General features: G+C 35.5%; 1 protein-coding gene across 1 annotated transcript in view; it reads right to left on the bottom strand.

Annotated features, from left to right (window-relative positions):
* Window positions 1-24,837, bottom strand: part of LOC145678835 (phospholipase B1, membrane-associated-like) — a 69,358-nt gene that overhangs the window by 4,888 nt on the left and 39,633 nt on the right. Inside the window, exons 3-6 of the mRNA XM_081749392.1 lie at window positions 18,081-18,294; window positions 10,064-10,290; window positions 6,129-6,282; window positions 3,212-3,366 (exon numbers count right to left, since the gene is read on the bottom strand). Of these exons, the coding sequence (XP_081605518.1) occupies window positions 3,212-3,366; window positions 6,129-6,282; window positions 10,064-10,290; window positions 18,081-18,294 (750 nt within the window). The remainder of the gene's footprint in view (window positions 1-3,211; window positions 3,367-6,128; window positions 6,283-10,063; window positions 10,291-18,080; window positions 18,295-24,837) is intronic.

Raw genomic sequence — 24,837 nt, 5'->3', positions numbered from 1 at the left:
AGCAGGGACATTTTTAACAAGGAGGTACCATATAATATAATATGCCCACTGATACTGAAATGAGCAGCAACAGTTAAATTTGAAGAAGCTTGTAAGAGTAAATCCAGGGGCGTCAATTCAGACTTCGCTTGGGGGGGGGGAGTAAGAGCAGCACCGACATAAGACTTTCACGTTTTGTACTAGTATATTAGTAGACAATCTATTAAAGTATATGTATTCCTCAAACTGTTGGGGGGGGCAATTGCCCCCTTCTGCCCCTCCCCCTAAATGACGCCCCTGAGTAAATCTGGGAAGATATGGACTACAAATTCGCACAAGCGTTTCGAATCTAATGTGTTGGAAAAGATACGGTGTAATATATGTCAAAAATGAAGAGGAAATACAACCCAAGTATTATACTACTTATATCGTGTACCTAAAGTTTGCTCAGAGAATATGCTGGTTTAGTGCCAGAGTTGTATTTAGAAATATACATATTACAAAAACCCAGTGCAATATTATTTTCTTACTGGCAACTAGGATACCATTGCTGCAAATTGTCATATTACAATAAACACACTATTTGTTAAAATTCAGCTGTGTCATACAGGACTTGCTTCTCACACTATAAGTTACTATATTAAATGCACTATTTGTTATAATTTAGCTATGTCATACAGCGGTTGCTTCATAAACCCCTCATAGAAAGAACATATGCGATTTTTGTATCCATATATTAATATGTTCTTTATTTTACCATAATATTGTATAGAAGAGGGGCGATAAAGCTTAGTAATCCCATTTGGATACTCCACTAATAAAATAGGAAAGTATTATAAAACTTAGTTATAGTAACTACATCAATACGTACAAGTAACTCTGTTCATAATTTGATATTTCACTCGCATTTAAAATTCACAGATGACTTTAGGAAGGTCTGAGAGACCCGCAAAGTTTAAAATAGAATGTGAAATGAAAGTTCTTCTGATGGCTAATGTTCGAAGATTCAAGACGTTTCATTGTTACTACACCTTCATAAATTAATGGCTTTATTTATTTATTTTTCAGGAACACCCGTGAAAATGACGATAACTTAAGCTTCGAATAGCTCACAAAGGAAAAAAAAAAAGAATATTGTATTTTTAATTTTAAATGTCATGACAAATACATTTTTTTAAAATGAAAAAGTATGATATCTTAAAACACGGGATAATATATTTTAAACAAAGTGCATTGTCGTCCTTCTTATAGCCTCGCGTGTAAGAAGATATATTTGCATACAGAAGATTGTTCGGTTTATATTCGAGCGTTTTTGAAACGTTGTCGTCTCCTGTGTAGTTGTGCTAGGAACATGAAAGCGGTGTCATATGGTGCATCAGCTTGCAGGTACCGTGATGTTGTGTTGATGCTAGTGAAATTTCGCTAAAGATGAATTGTTATTGGAAATGACATATCATGGCTTTCTTCCACGTGTTAAACTTTCTTTACTGTAATTATTAAAAGTAATTCCACTAAATTATTTCATTTACCAGCAGAGCAATAGATGTGTTCAAATTCACTAGCTTCCATATATTTCAACCATGTTACCTCCTTCAAATACCTTTATTCTTTAAAACTCATAATACACTTTAATCATAATGTCGTAATCTTCCAACACACAAAATACCATCAACTTCTACTACTTATTTACACGTAACTCACTTGACATTATCCTTAATCCATGTCCTATATTCCAATCTCAAATTGTATATCCCAATTTCAATAAACAACAACAATCTACCTAGCAACACACTTCTTTTTCTTTTTAGTAAGTATATTACAAATTTAAAACATTTCTCGCCCCAAGTAATATTCTTAAACCTAACACCACGTAAGTTATTTCTGCAATTGAATGATGGACCAGTGTTGGGTAAACAATCGGAGTGACAACTCCTAAAGAGAACGTGGTCAGATAAGTACAACTGGGTTGAATGCAGAAACATTCAAGAACAAAAGGTGCTCTTCAGGGTTAATGAATGAAAATGTTGTCTGAGATGCTTAATAGAATTTGTCAACTGGCAGGGTAGGAGAATCTGCTAACCGAACGTGACATGACTCAGAAATTGAATTTGTCACATTTCACTGTCAGTGAATTTGTCACTGTTATTTATTATCTTCTTGGTCTATGTTTGAAATAAGTGATTCACAATAAGCGACTATGATTCACAATCTCCTTCCGCGAGAACATGATGAATGGAAGACAAACTGCCACAATCTAAGGGGTCAAAAAGGGAGACGACCGTCTCATTGGATCATACCTATAATTTTCTCACGCGTAATGATATCATTCGGACTCTTACATTAAGTGACACCTTTTCCAAGGGACGTGTCAGGTTTTATCGCCAGTGTAGAGAAGGTTTATCTCAGGGAGTCGTGAATTCACCGGATGTGGTTAAGAGTGGGACATACGGAAAATGGACTAAAATGTAAAGGTGAATACTGTTAATTTCAGCAATTCATCATGAGTGCGATCTATTTGAAAGAAATCTCTCATTTATATGGAACCAACACAATACAGGCAGAGATCCACATGGAGAAAGTGTCCACTTATCTTGTCGGATTGTATTATTAAATTAAAGAGGAAACTATTCATTTCTGCTCATTTTGACTATTAAAACGACGTCTACAGCATCAACAACCTCACTATCTATGGAAAACCTGTTTGGTCTAATGGGATTAGCTTCCTATGCATAGGCTCTATGTACTTCGTTGTAGTAAAAAATATTTCTGGCGATAGTCTATAATACTGGCTGTTTGACAGAATACAACCTGTAATAGTGGTACAGCTTTCCATAGGGCAAGTGCATTCTTTTAAATGAACCCGCTCGCAAGGCTGTGATTCTGTACACAAACAACAACTGATTGAGGTTGTACTTGCAACCTGACTGTTGCTGGTAGGATATAAACCAAACAACCTTCTGTATACCTGCATAGGTTTTCAATTTTAAACTGTTTCATAGTAGTAGCAAAGATGAAAGCTTATGCACGATGTAGTGTCACCCATGTTCAATCATTAATGAGAACTCAATTTAAGGGATCGTAGAGCTCCGAAATTCTTGAGTGAGATCGTGGTGTTCGCAGTAATACTGACAATGAGAAGCACATTGTCTACAAATTTTCGTTTCCGAGAGTAGAAAGAAAATATGAAAAGGAATATGATTGTAAATAACAAAAAATAAATAAAATAACTTACGAGTCGTATCTCTGCTTCTCTAAAAACCGCAGTGAGGTTGTTCATGTTGTCTATTTCCATTACGTCTCCTGGTCTGAAGAGACAAGGACAATTGTACTTATGAGAGACGGAGCACATGAAGCTCTTCTTCTCAAAGTTTGAAAGACTGATTACATCTGTAATAAAGAGGTAATTATTGTACACTCAGCAATAGAAAGGAGGAAGTTGGAAGAATAATAAACACATTATATAGCATATGAGAAATAGAATTTTCTATTGGACCCAGTTATGGATCTGAATACCGCTCATCTATCTCGTAAATTCTTTTTGTAAATGATACTTGAAAACGCCAACGATCTTATATTAGTAAAACAAACTATCCAACTTTCGAGGTAAAACTGGTAAAATTAAAGGAATCTATATCAACTCGAATTTCAAACATGTAGTGTACTTGTCCAACCACCTGCTCTGATTTCTCCCTATCGTTCCCCCTCCAAATCAAAATGAAGTTTTAAATTGGGGGCTAGAAGAACATGGTTCCACCGCTTCCTTGCTAAAAGTTATTACAGATGTGAATAGAAGGGTGCATTTTTAGTGCCCCATTTGCTGCCTATCGTTCCCGAAAAAATGCATTTTAGTGTAATATTCCACGACTACGCACCGAGGCTAAGAGACAGTAATAACGGTGTACATGAGAATGCGGGAATGACTAAAGTGGTAGGAAACGGAAGAATCCAAGAGCACGGTATTTGCCCATCACATAGCCTACTTGACAAGAGATGGAGTCGAACCAGAGACTTCATGCGACGGAATTGAGCGCTCTACCATTGATCCGTTGCGATCAACAAAATTCATTTTTAAAGTAAAGCAACCGGTCCCAGCCCTCTACCTTACTAACAATTATTGCAGACGGGAACGGAAGATCGCGCTTTTTTGCACTGCGTTTGTTTCGATTAGTTTTGCAGTTGTTCCATTTTCTCTCCTAACGTTCCCGAGAAAGTGTAATTTTAAAACCGTGGGGTTAGAACACGATCCCACCCTCTCCCTACTAATAATTATCACCGACTAAAATCGTGTTGTTTGTGCTGCATTTTCTCCAATGTGCACCGCAAATGCTTCATTTACTTCCGTACCATTCTCGAGGAAATTAAATTTTAAATTGAAGGCTAGAACAATGTGCTTCCAGCACCTACCTTACTAGAAATAATCCCAAACGGAATGGAAGGTTGCGTCCATTTGTATCGCGGTTGTTCTCTTGCAACCTAGCTTTCTCATATGTGATACAGTGTAGTAGGAATAGGTAGTTCTGCGAGAGGTCCGTTAGCGAACTACTCCCCCCCCCCGAAAAAAATCACAATTGATTCATAGCTCACATAAAATATTGCCCTTCATAACCTAAGCGTTGCATAACAATGTAAGCTAAAATCATTCAATTCAAAGATTAGTACTAGAACTAGAGTAGTTCTTGATAAGTGCAAGTTCGATTTGAACACTTAGCTGACACTATAATTGATGATTATGCAGGTCAAAATTAACTCCATTTTTAGTTTCAATTTCTGTTATTCTCCCATTGGTTGGTGTAAACCCTCATTATTTTGTGGAAAGCAATAACCTTGAAGACAAGAATCAAACATTACACACACACACACACACATATATATATATATATATATATATATATATATATATATATGGGTGTCCCCTATTTTGGATAATTTCGTGTTGCGATAGGCACACACCCCAAATGTATTCTATGTGACCATAAACATTCATTAGTGAAATAGCAGCTCTCTACGAGAACGTTACCCCGTGCCGACTTGACGACAAAGTCATGAAATGGCGTTTCCACATTTTAATATAATTAGAATTTCCAACCGTCATAACGGAGAAACTAAAAGAGACAGAGAAACGAAACTTTGCACAAAGCAACTAGAGAAAGGGCGACATCTGTTCGTTTATTGACAAATAGCACCAGATGAACAGTGTTGCCAACCCAAGACAAAGTTGTGTTTTTGTAAATGGAATGACCTAAATTGAATATCATCATTGGAAACAGCAATAAAAATAAAGACAAAAGAGATTGTAAAGGCAGTTTGCAAACTTTTCGAGAAATAACGTGTAATATGTGTTGGTGCACATAGGGAGTGAGATACTAACGTTTTGTACACTTTAAATCAGATATTGATAAGAATTGTTTGCGTTCACTCTAAGTCTAGAAGCATCCGCTGAACAGTGTTGCCATCAACAGAAGGGAGAAATTGAGTTTGGAAGAGATACAATAACTCGAAAAAGGTTACTAATGAGTGTTTATGGTCACTAGAATACATTTGAGGGGTGTGCGTATCAAGGCTATGTGATAATATGTAAATACACTATCACGTAACAGTTTCAACACAATAACTGTGACTTCATCCGACTTCCACTCCTTCCCCTAGTGTGTTATTGTGTATTAGTACAAAATGGAAACAAGGCCTGATAGAATAGTTATATATATATATATATATATATATATATATATATATATATATATATATATATATATATATCAACTATCAAGATCAGCCAAAAAACAAAAATAAATAAATAATAAAATTTGGCTGGGTATGTTATTTCACTTTTACTTAACTCAAAATTATACCCTGCCTAATCTGATTATGAGAATAAATATTTAAAAAATGGGTGAACAAGTAACAGGTCTGTTGTTTTACAGGTTTTTGTAAATGTTCTCTTAATTTGTTAGAGGAGTCTATAATGTTTTTTTTTATATAATGACATGTTTTAATATATACTTGAATTCTAATTACCTAAATTATATGTTACATCAAAGATCTTCATGGTTCTCTGATTTCTTTCTAATGTTTCAATTCTCATGAAATATCAGTTGGAAATCACTGCAATACACCATTAAAAGAATGAAACAAAAACTACTAATACTTACCGGGAGCACCGACAAGATTGACAAAGGTTCTCGGTAGATTAGCCTTCAGATAATCCAAAGCGGTCTTCAGACTATTGTAGTGTTGATCGGGATCAATTTCTTCAAAACAACTTTCTCCACATACATCATTAGCTCCGATGAGGATTGTTAGAAGCTAAATAAAAAATTAAACAATCAATGCATGATCACGTGGGCGTCCGAAAGAAGCCAGGAAGCGTCCCCCTGGCTCACGAAAAGTATATGTAATATAGCAAACCACGTATATTAAATACCAGACGTAATAAAGCAACCAGGGAAATACCCCGCCCCCCCAAAAAAATTCTTCAGGTGCCTAGTTCTGACAACAGTTCTTTTCTGTAGTACCTATAGTTGAACAGAAAATAGTAGCGTAGGCCTAAAATATTCCTAGAACATAAAATGTCCCCGTTTTTCCTTCTGTATGAAGTCCAAATTTGTTAAAACAATAAGAGCATATTATCTTTTGACTTAAATTGTCAATTTTTCTTTATCTAACTAGTAAGAAAAAAGAATTGAAACAAGGATTATTTTTTTTATTTTACATTATATAGCACTGTAAAAACTGTATAGTTGGAATAACCCAGAATTCTGGGTTGAAAAAGTGACAACCACGCCGTATTGTCTTAGAAATCAGAAAATATGGTTATAATAACAATACGAGAAGTCAAAACTAGTAAAAAATAAAAACCTCTGGCATGACCTGGATTCGAACTTACACCGCGCGGCTGTTAAGCGCGTGCGTTATCCACCAGACCAACCGGAATCTTAGTTTAGGCTGTGTGATAACAAGAATTACAGCATACTTTGGAAGCAATTTTTAGTCACTTTGAATTTAAAACAAGTCAATTAAAAAAACTAAACCAAACCAAACATCACCCGGAATATTGAATCAATGCCATTAAAAGCTAGTTTAGTACAGCAGCTATTTATCAATGTTAACGTATGTTTTGAGAGAAATTGTCTTCACTCTTGGCGAAGTGCACTGCAGTTCACTCAGTACACTTCGCCAAGAGTGAAGACAATTTCTCTCAAAACATACGTTAACATTGATAAATAGCTGCTGTACTAAACTAGCATTTAATGGCATTGATTCAATATTCCGGGTGATGTTTGGTTTGGTTTAGTTTTTTTAATTGACTTGTTTTAAATTCAAAGTGACTAAACAATTGCTTCCAAAGTATGCTGTAATTCTTGTTATCACACAGCCTAAACTAAGATTCCGGTTGGTCTGGTGGATAACGCACGCGCTTAACAGCCGCGCGGTGTGAGTTCGAATCCAGGTCATGCCAGAGGTTTTTATTTTTTACTAGTTTTGACTTCTCGTATTGTTATTATAACCATATTTTCTGATTTCTAAGACAATACGGCGTGGTTGTCACTTTTTCAACCCAGAATTCTGGGTTATTCCAACTATACAGTTTTTACAGTGAGGAGTTCCAGCAAAATTCGCCACTCTTTGCCCAAGGATGGATTCTAATCAATGGACAAATTCAGGTAAGTATTTAATCCCTTTTAGCTTTGCTATTTAGTTTAGGTCGAGTTGTAACATTAGATCTTACTTAGCTTATTAGATTAAGTTTACTGTATGTTTGTTATCCTAGTGCTGGGTTAGCTATGCATTTGGTAAAAGAAAGAGCAGATGTTTATTCTTTCGTTGTTATTAACCATTTCTATAGCAAAAATTGCAATATTCCTGAAACAAACTTTATTTACTTTGTCATACTTATTAATATGCCATATTTTATTTTAAACGCTTTTTATATTTGTATAATACCTTTGTTTACTTCAATAAAAATTAACTTACATTTCAGTAACACATTGTTTAGTTATATAAATACATTAAATTATTCTTTTCTTCTTAATCATAAATTGTACTATACTTTTTTTTTCAATAACAAATATTCCACATTTACATATTGCGACTGTATGCAGGATTCTTCACATACGTGAATATTCGATTCTTGGGAAGGACAACTAAGCTAATGCCAACTAATCCTAGCGTGGATATTTCCGAATTATACAAAATAAGAACGTGAGTTAATGAACATCATACAGTACAATAGGATGTCAATTTAATATAATAATTATTAGAATTTTGATGATTTCTCAACTTAGTTAAATTTATTACATTGCACATTATTTTGTGTGAAGTAGGAGAAATCCGTATGGGCTTGATGAGATTTAGCAGTTCATATTATTCCTTGATATCATGGAAGTAAGCTTTAAAATTATTAACTTATACGTAACCATCAACTGCTTCGTATTGTTAGAAAACTTCGTTTCATATCTCTTCCTGGTCTGTACTATCTACTTTGTCTATAATTCTTAGATAATTCAATTAACTGTTAAATTGGCACAAAACTAATATCTCTCCTGAAGATTATAATTCAAAATTCTATATCAATGTGTGTCTAATGACTTTAATTTTCTTGTTATTTGCAGGAATGATGACATAAGAAATTTAATCCTTATTGCCAATTACGATGTCAAAGATCATTTATATGCATCAAAACAATAGATTAGAGTACGGTACTCGATGACTCCAATATGTAACGAACTATAAGCTTAACAGCAAGTATTTAGAAATAATTATAAAATTTCGGAATTGAACAAGTAATGATTTTAATAAAAACACCATTTATATACACAGTGTTTCAAAACAGCACCGACAACGTTCGGGAGGTGATTCCTGATACCAAGGTAAGACGAAATGTATAGACCAACCTGGGTGCACAAATGCTTCCTTCTGGAGTTATAGGCTACCGAAAACATGAAAAAATGAACTTTAAAGGTCTATAGCTCCAAATCTATGGGACCTACTGTACTCGGGTCAAGACTTTACTTAGGAACTAATATGTCCACTATTCAAAAGTACATGTTTCAGAATCCTAAGGTAGTCACGAAACACTTTTTATAGAGACAATTTGGGTACGGGCATATAATTTGAAGTACTCACCAACTACCTCTATAAAAATTATTGCGGAAGTATCTTAGGATTCTGAAACATGGATATTTGGATAGGGCACATACTAGTTCCTAAGTGAAGGTTTGATCCAACTACGGTAGGTCTCATAGTTTTGAAGCTATGGGCCTTCAAAGTTCATTTTTTCATGCTTTCGGCAGCCTATCACTCCGAAAGGAAGCATTTGTGCACCCAAGTTGGTCTATACTTTTCGTCCTTTTTTGGTGTCAGGAATGACCTCCCCAACTTCGTCGATGTTGTTTTGAAACACTCTGTATAACTATTTTGTGTAAATTACAGCTCCAAATACTTTTTCTCCTGGAAGTGATCCTATCTCGTCCCATTCCTATTCATTAAAAAAAAAAGGCCAAAAAGAGCTAGCATAAACAGTGTTATTCAGGCTCTACACTTTAAAAATTTGACTTGTGTTTATACGCTGCGTTGTAAAATACATTACATATTAATAAAATACGGTGTATTAATGATTAGAATCATTACTTTGAGTTTGACGCATAAATGTTTGGATAGTTTTATAATGATAGCCTTAATGGACTCTCCATCCCAGGTTTTTGACCTTTAAAAATGATGCATTTAGGGCCGACATTTCGTTCTCTTCAACCAAACAATATGAGGTGTATTGCAGCGTGACAACAGCTCTAGTCATAAGGAAATTAATGCAGGATTCATGAGTAGACGTGAAAGAACTGTTTTGTTGACCTTGGTTACGACAGAAAGATTAATTGTCTTGTGTTCATATCAATTAAACATTACGTTCATTTGCCATTTCCTCTAAACAACACCGAAATTCTAAATTATTAGAAGAAGGCAACTGAATAACAGAAAAATTAAGTACTTCATTTTAATTTCCAGGCAATAACGCTTCAAATGCGGTATACTTACTTATAAAAGCTAACTAGCGGAAGATATAAGCTGAAACATAATGTAGTTTAATTACCTTCCAATGTCTTTTCATGTCCACTCTGGGATCTGTTTTTATCCTTTGTACAAGAACTTTGGCTTGGTAAAGCATTTCTTGGTCTAAAGCTCCTGCTACAGCTACGTTAAACTGGGAACGTCGCGAGAAGGAATAACTGGTGCCCTTTGAATAACCAAAAAGTTTTGGATTGAATTCCTTCAAAATGTTTGGAAGAGTGTAGTATTCTCGCCAGGTTTTCTCTCCTCCTAAAGAATGAAGGGAAGATATTAAATATATCTGAAAGTGAATCACTAACAGTGACACGAAAATAATTATTTAAGACGCAATATTATTAATGTTCTAACGAATACAGAACTGCCTAAAGATGAGCTATGTACCAATAGATATGTCTTATTAAGCTGAACGAAATGATTGGTTTGAGTGTAAAAACTCATGCATAGTTTTCGAGAAAAATCCAAAACACAATTTATTTGTGGCGCTAAAAGGAAAGTCCTCAGTTGCTAGTAATGACTGACAGCAAGAGTGCCGATTTCTTTCTAACTTTTCGGGGTATTCAGATGTGTGTTTGAATGCAGACAAGGTCTAAGAAGGTATATATGAGGATTTTAAGATAACTTGAATTCAAATTATGCCAAATATTGTATATTCATAAAAAAATACATATGACAATAAAAACTACTTATAAAAAGTACATATGTATTCATAAAAATACATGGGGACCCGGTCCCCTGGCCTCCCAGAATCGGCGCTCTTGACTGACATTATTTTCCTGCAAGAAATTATGCACACGATACTTGTAATTTAAGCAATGTAAACAAACCTATATGAATTGTTGTACAAAATTTTATGCTGCATAACGTTTTGAAACCTTGGGTTTTATCTCTTATTTTTAGAAACTAATTATCAGATTGAACTAAAGAAATAAAGAAAATAGCTAATAGAATAATCCCAACGCAAGCCAGATTAAAGGATTTATAACAAAATTTAACATTGTTGTTAAACTATAAACAGTCAGGGGCGTTATGTGGAGCTCCAGAGTGGATAAATTGTCCTCCACTGAGTTCAACATTTGAAGCACCCCGTCGAACAACGAAACATGTGACATCTTGAACCATTTTGAGTTATCAGTGGAATTATACTCTACGGAACATGTCGGACATATATTGAAAGTTCGGTGGTTACCTTCGTCACAGTGCTTGCACCTTGTTTTATTTTTTCTTCTATTGTACTCTGAAATAGTACAAGTTTTTCTCGAAATCACTAAAACGTAACCTATCGTTGTTCGGCGAGATGCTTCATTTATGTACAGCGCGGTCTGGAAGTGGGTGTACCCCTAATTGTTTTCTTTTGACGGTTTTAGGTTTTACCTACATTTGCTTGGTAACATTGCTTGGGATTGTCTGGTAACATTGCTTGGCATTGTCTGGCAACATTGCTATCCATGTTCATTTGTTTTCTGCTGTTTTCTGCTTGGTAACAGTTGTTTGCAGTGAAATTGGAGTAATCAACAATGTGTGATCAAAGTCCACATTGCATTGAAGAAAGATTAGTTGTTGCAGTTTGGCTTCTCGAAAGGCGTTACACAGGTGACACCATGGAAAGTGTTAAAGCGAAATTTACAGACCGTTTTGGTATTAATCCACCAAGAAAAGCAACAGTGTTGGGTCGGATAAACGTGACTCCGGAGTATCTCCGCAAAACATCTGCGAGAATTTGGCACAGAATTCAGCTGTGTTACGACATGGATGGTGATCATACCGATGTTTATGACTCTTAAGACTCTTTAGGCTTCAAGGTAACTGTGTACAGACATTCTACCATAACTAACACTATACTGTTGAAACTAAAGGGGAATACGCCACTTCCGGACCATCCTGTACATTTTAATCCATAAGATAACAATATCAACAAATAACAGATAACAAATAAAAAGCCTGAAAATCTACTGACATCTAGGTCTCCCCTCCAAAAAAAAATCTGAAATGATGCTGCTGAGACAGATCTGGCAAAACTGAAAAGCACTGAAGGAGAAAGGGGATTTGATATGTAGCCGAACATTCTCATTGTAAATTTATCGTAACTTTGCCTCTGAATGAAGTAGAAGAGTATTACAAATGACAATTAGATTATTTTTTTTTTGATAGAAAGTGGACGAAAAAGAATGATATATGTGATGGGGACGCAAATATAAGAGCAGTAAGTACGCCAGAAATTTTTACTTGGGGGGGTGTTCAAAATAAAAAGGGGGTGTGCTCTCAGAATAATGATATAATTTTTAAACAAACTCAAACAAGAGAACAGTATGTTTTGTTACGCAACTATTGCAATACTACTACTATTACTACTACTACTACTATTACTACTACTACTACTACTACTACTACTACTACTACTAATAATAATAATAATAATAATAATAATAATAATAATAATAATAATAATAATAATAATAATAATATCAGCTCTTCACAGTGTGGTAGGTTCAATAAAGTAAGTTCACACATTTGAGCATTTATTATTATTATCAAACTAAGTAATACAGTGAAACCTCTCAAAACGGACATCGGTGGAACCGATTATTTGTCCGTAAATGAGAGGTGTCCCTAAAAGGAAGGGTACTCTTTCATAACACCACACCACACATATTTATGGCATGGAAGAATAAGAAAATTTGTCCTCTTATGAAGATGTCCACTATTGCGAAATGCCCATTAAGAAAGGTTTCACTGTATTAGGAATTAACCTCCACTACTTTACCCAGTAATTACATGTGAATTGATTACATACGAATTATTGTATTTATTTTGCGAAATTCTGCTATTATTTCATTCACCCCCAGCAAGTTTTATTGGGTGATTTTTTTTTTAAAATATTAATTGGAAAAAAATTCCCTCGTCTCATGCTGAAATCATATTCGTTTAGTAATTAATACTGTACATAGTTCCAATTTCATTATTTTAATATTCTAATCCTGTTGTTTACGTTAATTGTTGTAATATTATTTGATCTCTTAATCTCCGTTCCTGCCTTTTCCTGGCTATTATTCCCTCTAAATATGTTTCATAAGAAAACTATTCATTGATTTAGTTGTTTTCTAGAAATCCAGTTTTTCAATTTACAAATATTTTGTATCTTTCTGTTTTGTCTTCTTTAATATGCCCTAATTTTAATAATCCCAGGGCTCATAGTGGTCTGGTCTCTTGTAAATAGTTGAAAAGTGAGCAAAAATGGCCAAAAGCACACGAAAAAGTGACCAAAATCTCATCATGACCCTTTTTTCCTTTGTCAATTTCTCCATCACCTCTCTTTTTGTTTTTGTTTTGTTTCTTCTTTACTTCTTCTTTTTGAGCTTTCTCCTTTCTTAGGTTTTCAAAGTATGCTTTGTAGTTACGGTAAGCAGACTTAGCAGATGTAAAAAGCTTCTGAGTAAGTGGAACCAGTTCTGGCATATTTTCGAATTTCTTCATCCCAGACATTATATTTAAATTCGCATTAAGAGTTCTCAAAGACGTGAAAGATTCAAATTCACCATCTACTCTTAAGAAGAATATACAAGAAGCATAACACAAGACGAACACGATGATCCACACAAACACACACACACAACGTTGAACGGAGCGTTAAATATTACGAGAGAAAACTAAAAGATTATTATGATAGAAGAAAGAATAGACACAGAAGGGTTTTCAACCCCACCTTGAGAGCTTAAGCATCCACCAACTATCCACTGTGCTTTAGAAAGAATAAAAGCTGAAGTGAGAATAAAGCTGACTGTTTCACATGTGGCAGCAAGTACTGAAGCTTTCAGAAGAGTAATGAGTAACAAGTTTCTATATTTTTCCATTTGTTTTTATATTTTTCTCAGAAAACTGCCAATGCAAATAAGTAAATCACACGAAAAGTCACTTTACCTCTCAAAAAAGTAACTTTTAGTAACCAGCTTGAAAAAAAGTAAATTTTAGTTAAAGAAGTGACTCGTTATGAGCCCTGATCTGCTCAATGAATTTTCGTGAATAAAAATATACTTTACAAAAAATTAAGCTGGCGCCAAATGCGTTCCTGCATAGCACTAGACTCAGTCTAAAATATATATAATTCTTACTTCGATCGATCTCTTCATTTCTAAAAACGTTTTGACTACACCCTTCTAACGTCCGTCCGTTGATACACCACTTGCAGAGCACGCTCGAAACCAGCTACAGAGCTTTGGGGTGCCATGAATATGTTAGGAAGGGCCAAGTCATTAAAAATTATCTTACAAATATCTAAATTGTGCATTTTGTATTCAGGTCTGGAGAGGACTTGAAAAATTTAGGGAGGGGCAGGCCCTTCCTAGACCCCCTCCGGTTGCGTGCCTGTTGCGGAATAGCACTTACCAACTGAATCTGGTATAAGTTTATTACTATATTGTCATATTTTTCCTTATTGAGGAGGAGGTAGATGAATGACCGCTCAAGATATTGCCAATTTCAGTCATCTGCATCTGTCCATCAATCTCTTTTCTCGGAAACGACCGCGGAGCCCAGGAGGGTAGGTATGAGCTGTCTGTTTTGTCAATTGTTTCGATCAAAACACCGCCCGAAACAATGAGGTCATGTGGTTATCGAAGCCATACATGAGAACGAGGTCGCTTCGTATTTTGAAGTGAAATAAATAAATAAATAAATAAGAATATTGTCTTCTTTCCTAATAGCTAAACCTTTTTTAACTTGATGTACTAAATAACCTATATGATACTGATTGATACAATTGGATTTGGGGGAGTATTCCTTTTCCATCCAGGGGTGTGTGTAAAGAAATTTGGAGGGGTGTTAGGGGGGTGTTGGGGGGGTGTAGATTACTCCCTGTATAAGAGGCAGACGAAACTCAAGATACAATCTGAAGACCAGACATTCGAAGCAGAGAAGGTGTGCTCGTTCTTTTAGTAAACTAATATTTGTAAGTAATGTCCACGAGATGAGATTTGGAGCTATCTTGCCTCGAAAAGGAAGACTATGTATGAAAGTACCGTCTCATCTCAAAAAGTAGGATCTATTTATTTTGGAAGAGTTCTATCTCGTCACGAAATGTTTCTGTCTTATATTGTGGGTAAGATTGCTTTTCAAAGAATAAGAATTTTGAAATTGTTTCAGTTGTAGTCTTCGTGCTTGAAAAGGTTCATTTTGTATTGCGTACTTGTTAGTTACATCGCCAGTTTCTCGAAGGGCTAATTTTCCTAACAATTTTAGTTTCATTTTAGTTTTTTAGTCTTTCTGTAGAATTTACCCCATGATAGTACAAAACAATGACACCTTAGAAAACATTAGTACTTGCTGATCACAAACGTATAACTATTTTGCGAGGCCGTAAGTAATCGAAGATAACGACATTTGTTTTTTTTTTTTTTTCATCTAATAGTAGAATTGAAAGGAAAAATTGAGTAGGCGACTTTACTGCAACGCGTGCACAATTCGCAAACTGTAATTTCCAAATATTCGACCTTAAAGAATGGAGGCAGGAGGATAGCACTTTATAATCTCTGTAAATTAGAACTGATATCGAATGTAGTGTTTACTTATAAATAGTTGCAGTAATAACGCTTACATACTGTTATCTGTACACAATTGTCATTGTAGTACACCGTCTACGTAAATGTATAGTTTATATATTACTTTTTTTTTGTGAAGCAATAAACTATACGGTATTTTTTTCTAAATTCTGGCTTCAATATTAATCCATTGCACCAAACTCAGTATTAAGGATCTTCACTACAGCGAAATTAAATTACCTCTCATTTTACAGTTTTTCTGTAATATCTTCAAAACAAATAAAAATATTCGAAAAGCAGAAACGTAGTGAACTAGACAATACGACTGTTCATGTGATACCTTTAACGCTATTTATCTATCTGCTTTTGGTGTGCCGCTATTTACAGAACCCGCAAAAAATGCTAAATCTATCGAAAGTTGCAAATCGAAAGCAGATGGATGAGTTATGATAACGGTATCACATGAAAATAATATTGTCTAGTTCACTACGTTTTTGCCTGTCAAACCCATAGTATTGTGTGTAGCTAATTAATTCTTTTCCATGTTACAGATAATCTGGTAATAGAAGTGGGACCAACATGCTATGTCCACCCGTCTGGTGCTGAGAGCAACTCAAAGATGGCGCAACGACTGGAACATTACACCAAGGAGGAAGTGCGCGGTGTCATTCGTTTTTTCTGGGCCAAGGGAACAAAACCATGTGATATTAATTGAGAATTGGTGCAGGTCTACGGAGATAGTGTTATATCGCTGAAACAAGTGTACGTGTGGTGTAACGCGTTTGCAAGTGGTAGGAGTACTGTCACAGATGATGGCAGAAGTGGCAGACCATCAACGTCCATCACCGACACGAATGTGGCTGTCGTCGATGCCATGATTCGTGAAGACAGAAGAGTGCGGTTGTAGGACATTGCCAATGAATTGAATATCTCTTATGGTTCCGTAAGCGGTATTGTCCATGACCAACTGGGCTTCGCAAAAGTGTGTGCGCGCTGGGTACCCAAGCTTCTGAGTAAGGAACACAAAAACCAGCGAATGGGCATTTCCCTGAGCCACCTCACACGTTATGCCGACGAAGGAAATTCATTCCTTCATCGCATCATAACGGGCGATGAAACTCCTATACCTCTATGGACACCTGAATCCAAACGTCAGAGCATGACATGGAAACATCCATCGTCACCACAGGCCAAGAAATGCAAGACAATAGCATCTGCCCAGAAAACAATGGCTACTGTCTTTTGGGACCGTCTCGGTGTTATTCATGTTGAATTTCTGGAAAAGGGTACGACCATTGATGCAGACACCTACTGCCAAACCCTGGACAGGCTGAAATCAGCCATACGGCAGAAACGGTGGGGGGCACTCCGAGAGGTCGTGTTGTTACTGCATGATAACGCACGTCCACATACAGCCGAACGGACCCGTACATACCTCCGCGGGTTCAAGTGGGAAATTCTCGATCACCCTCCGTATAGCCCTGATTTAGCCCCGGCGGATTACCATTTGTTCGGCCCCCTGAAGCAACATCTCCGTGGGCAGCGTTTCCAGACACTGACAGAGGCACAACAGGCCACACGTACCTGGTTAGGAAATCTGGAACATTTCTTTGAACAGGGCATGGATGATTTGGTGCCACGTTGGAATAAATGTTTAGACAACTACGGTTCGTTCTTCGAATAATAGTGTGATACCATACTTCAAACATAGTAAAACTTCATCGACGTATTTCTGTACGCTTTTCTGTAAATCAACAATTCACCTTACTTTTTGATTCACCCTTGTATATATAATAAGAAAACAGTTAAAATTCCGGAGGCTCCCCCACGGGGAATCGTATTCGAATCCAGGTACACCAATAGCGCAAGCGCTAGTCACTCGACCAGCAGGGAGGGCTAATCACTGAAGCATCGCATTCCCGACCAAAGTAATTCGTTTCGTACTTTGTATCGCAGTAGATGGTAGTAAACACACACACAACAGTTTCTTAATGAGAAAATGATATATTTATACGTTAGTACACTTCACTTTTTGAAAAGTTCCTCTCAACATTATAGAAACAAGTGGAAAATTAGTTTCGGCACACATTTTGATTTCTTATGCAGGAATAAGTGGATAAACACGTTCACAACATATTGTAAATTTAAGAGAATAACCTGAAATTTCAAATTAACAATAAGAAGAAATAAACAAATCACCTTAAAAATTTACAGTTCTAGAAGTTGCACATAATGATTGCATAAATACTTTCGTTAGCATGTACGTTACACAAAAACAATTAATATGTCAAAAATCCAGCCCTGGAGTTGCCTATGAAACAAGACGAGACGAGACAGAATCTGTGTTACGAGATACAAGACAAGACAGAGCTCTTTCAATAGAAATAGAAACACTTTCGACAGCAGCAGTTTCATGATATCTATTCTCATAGGCAACCGTATGCAAACTCGTTTTACAATTATGCATAGAAAAGAAAAAGAAAAAAAGAAAAATTATTTGTTGCTTACCAATACTCCAGGCCATCCCACGGTAATTGATAAACATTTCTTGCACAGTTATTGTGGCCAAACCATTACCTGCAGTCAGACTGTCCCCCATCGCTGCTATGATATCTATATCCCCAGGACGCAGCTCATGAACACTTGTAGGTGGTGTTGGTGACCGACTCTCAGTTAGATCACATGGAAAGTCGATACTTTTTGGATAGCGTGTTTGAAATATCTAAAGTAAGAAAGCAATAAGAATAAGAAACCAATATTACTTTTTATGTATATGAAATGTGAAATATTACTTATTTCTAGTAAGGTAAATATTATAAATAAATCAATAATAATATGGGAAATAAAGGAAATATATCGTAAGTGTTTACGCTTGTTTATTACGTAACCGTATTACTTCAACAATATTGGCCTAAATTTAAGGTACTGCTTTGGAAATGACTAAACTCAGAAAGTAAAATGCCTATACCAAATACTGTATTTATTTTTGATTTTCTTATCGTCAGCGGCTGCTCTTAAGAGGAAGTAAGGCCCAGGAGTGGATACAGCTACTATAAATCAAGAGCTTCCATTTAACATGAGCCGCAAACATTCTTCATTATATTTTTAGTCTATTTATTTTATTTTATGGTACAATAGTTCAATGTAAACGAGAGAATTTAATGCAGCTCTACCGATGGAAGCTTCATGAACATATTAAAGTTATAATGTAAAGTTATAAAATGACGATAGTTCGTACACAATTTTAAAAAAATGCATAAAATATCTTATACTTAAGCAATATTGTCAAGAATAACTCAGTGTCTTGTTGAGCACCTTCTTCACAATAGCAGACTCGTAAATATTCGTATGTTAATTTGTAATTAGAGGTGACGCTTTTTCAAAAACCTTATTTTGCGCAATGTCTCCTAGTGCGATAGGTGAGATCACGTATCGATAGGAGAGAGTGGGCACAACGGTGGTACTACAGGTGGTGATTATGAAGTAAATATACATACACTGTGCTTTAACAAGACAGAACTTAAAGCCAACATTTGTATGCTACTGCATGATACATTGCTACTTAACCATCTTGAAATAGACATTTATTTAAATATTAAAATGCCATCAAATATACATTTACCTATAGAAAGAACCTATACTAATCGTATATTTTATCATTACCCTCTCTAGTATGGAGTTCGCCAATGATAAGTTATTTACCTCCCATGCACAATCTCTCCTATTATTGTGTTTAATGTATGTACCGCATCATCTCTTGTACTTAATGATTGCACACTTTCCTACTTTGGTAGAAGCGATCGCGCACTTGCATAACTTGGGTAGAACTTTCCAGACTGGCAGTAAAATACTTACAATTTTACTAGTAATTTCGACAACTAACTAACTCAGATACTCATCGATTTCTGATTATTTGACACTGATATCTTTCCTATGAATTTATATACCTGACATTTATGAAAATGCAAGTATTTACTTTGCACCACTTACGCAAGAATGAATCATATATCACAACTTACAGCTTCTATCGGCACATAAATTCAACTGACGACTGTATTTTTGCGTGTTTATCCCTCGCCAGCTCCTTTCCCACCCTGTCTTCTCACTTTCGCGCAATCTCTCCTACTGTGCGATCTTTCATTACTTTGCCTTATTTATAATGAATATCCTTATAGAAGTTTCAGTTATTAATATAATAGGTTACAACATTAATATGATCATAAAGTTCCCATCGGTATATGTAAGTAAAAGTGTTTATGGCCTATGTTAAAGCGGATCTCTTAATTCATACTATCTGTGTTCAATCCTGCTCGTAAAATAGGAAGATAAATGAGATGTTTTCCTCATTCTATTACCAATGCGAACACTGTAATCTGGCTAATTGCTGTAGTACCTTGCGCAGCATATTCTATTTGACTTCCAGAAGAATGATAGAGTAATTATATACTTGGTGATTCCAAGTTATTTTTGGTGGTATATGAGAATCTTAAGTCTGAGCAAAATTTCCCCACACATTTGGAGACTAGTTTGCTATTATAGATAAGTATAGAATACCAGAACAAATTAATTGAAAATTACTCTCTCTTGGCTTTTCAAGTTCTTACATATCTCATAACGACAAAACTTGCATTCACGAACACTGCCTTCTCCAATATACATAGAGCTTCCTTATGGCTAAGCGGATAGCATACGTGCCTTTGGCGTGGGAGATTCAGGTTCGATTCCCAGCTTGAGCTCATATGGATCGGATTCCACGTTAAGTTGTAGGTTCAGGTCTCATATAGCTAGCTGCTGAAAGGGACGCTACACTCAAAATCACATCACATCATGTCCAATTTCCATATCGGGATAGTAAGAATAATTAATTCATGCTCGGTTTGTTCATATTGGTTTGGAAACCTTTTAACTAAAAATATATTTTGGTTTTAAAAAAATTTTGGAACTGAAAGCATTTTAAGGTAACATGAATAAATATATATATATATTTTTTGAAAGAAACAAATGACTTCAGCTATAAGGCTGGCAAAAAGTACAAAAAGCGGAATTGATTATGGATCCCCAGAAATATTGCTTCTACGTGTATTATTTTAAACGACTCTTACGGCTTCAATAATAAATGTTCAACATACTGCATAAAATTAACTACGATATTACCTAAAATGTGCAAAAATATGTAGTTGATGATTGTATGATTTAATCTTAGCTATAAAACCATGCAAACGACAGAGAAATAGGCCTACTTAATACATTTCATTGAATATTTCAGCGAATATTCACACATTTCTAAATTCACCAAATAGTAAATTTTACCAAGAAAATTTGTAATGTTGTAGCAACAATAACGTTTAAGTAACTGAACCTGCGCTACTTATTCAGCGCATCGTTCTGTTATGACCATGAGAGCTCCTCCGTGGCTAAGCGTTTAGCGTGCGCGCCTTTGGCGTGGGAGACCCGGGTTCATTCCTGGCGGGAGCTCATGTGGTTCGGATTCCACGTCAATCAGTAGGTCCACGTCTCATATAGCCTAGCTGCTGAAAGGGACGCTAAACTAAAATCAACTCAACTCAACTGTTATGACCATGAATCTCCTTCCCACTGTAGGGGGGCGCGGTGGCTCAGTGGTAGAGCGTTCACATCTGGTGCTTGGGGTCCCGGGTTCGATCCCAGCCTCCGCCGAGTGAACTTTGTGGTGGACAAACACCGTGCTCGTGGGTTTTCTCGGGGTTTTCCCGTTTCCTCCCACTTTCTTTATTCCACCATTTCACTCATCTCTCATCATCACCGTCTCCTTTAGCCTAACCGGCATAACCGTGGGACGTAAAACTCAGATTTCATTTCATTCATTCCTTCCCACTGTACATGTCTCCTTACTCACACAAGTAAAGGATAGGAGACTCACAAAGGAAGTGAATTGCTATATATAGATGTTGGAGTGAGTTTGTAGCAAATATGTAGAAGTAACACTATATCAAATGGATTTTTTTTTCTAATAAATCAATATCCGTCCGAGTACGCCCCATTGCATCTCTTTGAAGTTGTCAGGATGCAATAGGTTTTGACATTCAGATCTTAGCAAAGCTCCTGCAATGTCCGTCAACCCGCCACACGTAACTTCTCTACTGGTTGCCTAACACCGTAGTTTCGGCCTGCATCAATGTTAATCTTATGGACTCAAAACGGCCCCTAAAATGTTGAATAGAACAATAACGACACAGTTTCTGAAAATTTGAATGAGAACTGGATAATCTATACAAAATTTGGAATCAACCTGTGAAAACGATACATTTCTAGCACTTGTGGTTTTTGAGATCTCATTATCGAAAGGATTGGAGACAAACATATAAACCTAGCATTTTAATATATACAAGTAGATTTCTTATTATTTTATTTTTATTTAATGTAACTAATACAAATTTTTAAATGTTATTATTACTTTTTATAAAACAAAATATTGCACTCAATGTGCTAACCTTTAGGTAAAAGAATACGGCATCGTTTGAGATAACGTTTTTTTAACATTAAGTAACTACATAAGTACGTAATTACAAAAATCGAATTTCTTTAAAGATGTGTGACGTAATTTGAAAGAGCAAAAGTGTGCAATCCTTCGAAAGTACCACACCAAAACTTTAAAAGTCGTTGGTAAGCTTTAAAAATTGCCGAGTTTAAAACGGCACTTAAAAGTTCAATAATAATAATAATAATAATAATAATAATAATAATAATAATAATAATAATAATAATAATAATAATAATAATAATAATAATAATAATAATAATAAATGTAAATGTAAAACTAGTTTACATTGTTCTCTAATTACATCATTTTACTCTCAAATTACTTTTCAATAAAAATTCTTTATCTCACTTCATCATTGCATCGACTTTATACATACACACAACACAGCACTATAATTACAAATAATAGTAAAAAGAAATAAACGTTACAAATCAATTAAATTTCTTTTATTTTAAAATAAATTTATTCGTCTCCTGTTCATTTTAAAGTTCTTAAGCTGACTGAACCAAAATTTAAAAACCCAGGTTATAGCTTCCAAATAAATCTAAACTATGTTCACACAACACGTAGCCATAACTGCGGTATCTAAACAATTATAACTATATTGACAAAGTGCTGTATAAGTTTTGTCTTTTAGAGTTTCCTAAATGTTCAGAGTAGCACTTCAGTAAAGCGTGTGACATCACAACTTAAAAAAAAAGGTCATGTGCACAAAGAAAATACAATTGCGCAGAAAGCTTGATTTTAAAAAGTTAAATAGTTTAGAGTGTGGCTTTTACAATAAGGTTATTTATACTTTTATATTATTATATTTCATCATTGTAATTAGTTGCAATGACTTTTTTTGTTTCACTGGTCATGGCGCTTACACTATATATTGTAAATTGTTTGTAATGTTTGAGTCCGTTAAACGAAGCAGTAGAGTCCCGAAACTCGGTCTAATGTGGACAGAAGGTGGATGAGTTTGTGAAAATGCATCGGGAGTAGGGTTTAAAAAAAGAGTAAATACGAGAGTTTCCTTAAAAAATACATTACTATTAGGGATGCATTCGAGTCGAGATTTAAGCCTGTCTCGACTCGTCTCGAGAAAATGTTGTCTCGACTCGTGTCTCGACTCGAAGTATGTTTCTGTCTCGACTCGTGTCTTGACTCGACAGTCTCCGTCTCGACTCGACTCGAATTCGAGTCGAGACGTCTCGAAATTCGAGTCGAGACAAAATATACGAGTTAAAATATACGCACACATCAGCCAGACCATCATGACTACCTACCTAATTGACAGTATGTCGACTTTTGGCATGGATACAAACGGCGACACGTCTTGGCATACACGCAATGATCCTTGATAGGTCGCTGGAGAGAGCTGGCACCACATGTGCTCACTCAGGTCACCTAATACCCGAAAAATTCCGGGAAGGGGGGCGATGTGTTCTGACGTCACGTTCAATCAAATCCCCCAAGGGACATCACTCAAATGTCCGGCTCCAATTTCAATGAAACTTTTTTTGCTGATAGAAGGCATGTATGCATCATTACTTGTGATGACAAATTGTTTCCATGGTGCATGTTTTCTATTTATTTTTTTTAATTAACTTTTAAGAGTTGTGATGTTGTTATTAGAGATTACTACAGAAGTCCCTTACTACCCTTTGTAAACGGAGCGTTAATGAAGAAAAGTGAAGAAAAACCATGTGGATACATATAAGTCCTGGGGGGAAGTCGTATGGTAGATATGACCTTGATGGCAGCCATCTTGAAATCCACCATTTTGAATTAAGGTCAAGTTTTCAAAATGGGAATAGGGTAATATGATACATAATTTCGGGCTAGAATTTAATTAGAAAAATAATGGTGAGGTTAGTTTTAAGATACACCCATTTGGGGGAAAGTTACAGGCATATTAATTGTTTTTACTTACTGTGTGTGTAAGTCCCTTCTTACTTTCGTCTCAAGACCTGTAAATCGATCTCAACGGCAGAGCCCGGTTTCGCACTAGTGTTTAGAAATCTTTAAACTCACTTGAGGCAATATTTGTGGATTATTGTATTATATTTTGCCTTTAATTAAATTTGAACCCACTTCATGATCTTGTGTAAAGTATCACTAAAAGAGAATTTCTGTTTTTATGGAGAACGTAAGCATAGCAATTATAAAAGGTGAGTAAGGTGCGTATGTATTTATAAGAAAGTTTATTTTACGAGTCTTTTGTGGTACCGCCAACCTATTCTTTAGTTGTTTTTTTTTAAATACTCATATCTCATATATAAAAGAGCTATTATAAAATCTCTTACCACTATTCTTTAATACTTATAAAATTTTATTTATTGTAAAAGCACTGGCGAGATATTTCTTATCGCCCACTAAAATTATGGTGGAGCTCCTTCGTGGCTAACGGTTAGCATACTTGCCTTTGGCGTGGGAAACCTGGGCTTGATTCCCGGTGGGAGTTCATGTGGTTCGGATTCCACGTTAATCAGTAGGTTCACGTCTCACATAGCCTCGCTGCTGAACGGGACGTTAAACTCAGAATCAATTCAACTCAAAATTATGGTTTTGAATTTATTATGATGTCATTAGTTTAAATGCCCAACTGCCCAGTAATTATAAACATTGACTACATTATAAAATTGTAATTTGTGACGACTAAAATATCAGAAATTAAAGATTATTCTTTGGGTTTTGGAACATTTTGAAAAACGTGAAAAACTGGTACTGGACCGATACAACACACCTTTTGGATTTGTC

Source organism: Thermobia domestica, chromosome 1 (genome assembly GCF_964235325.1).
Source record: "Thermobia domestica chromosome 1, izTheDome1.hap1.1, whole genome shotgun sequence".
NCBI classification, from domain to species: domain Eukaryota; kingdom Metazoa; phylum Arthropoda; class Insecta; order Zygentoma; family Lepismatidae; genus Thermobia; species Thermobia domestica.
This window is presented reverse-complemented; position numbering and strand designations above follow the sequence as displayed.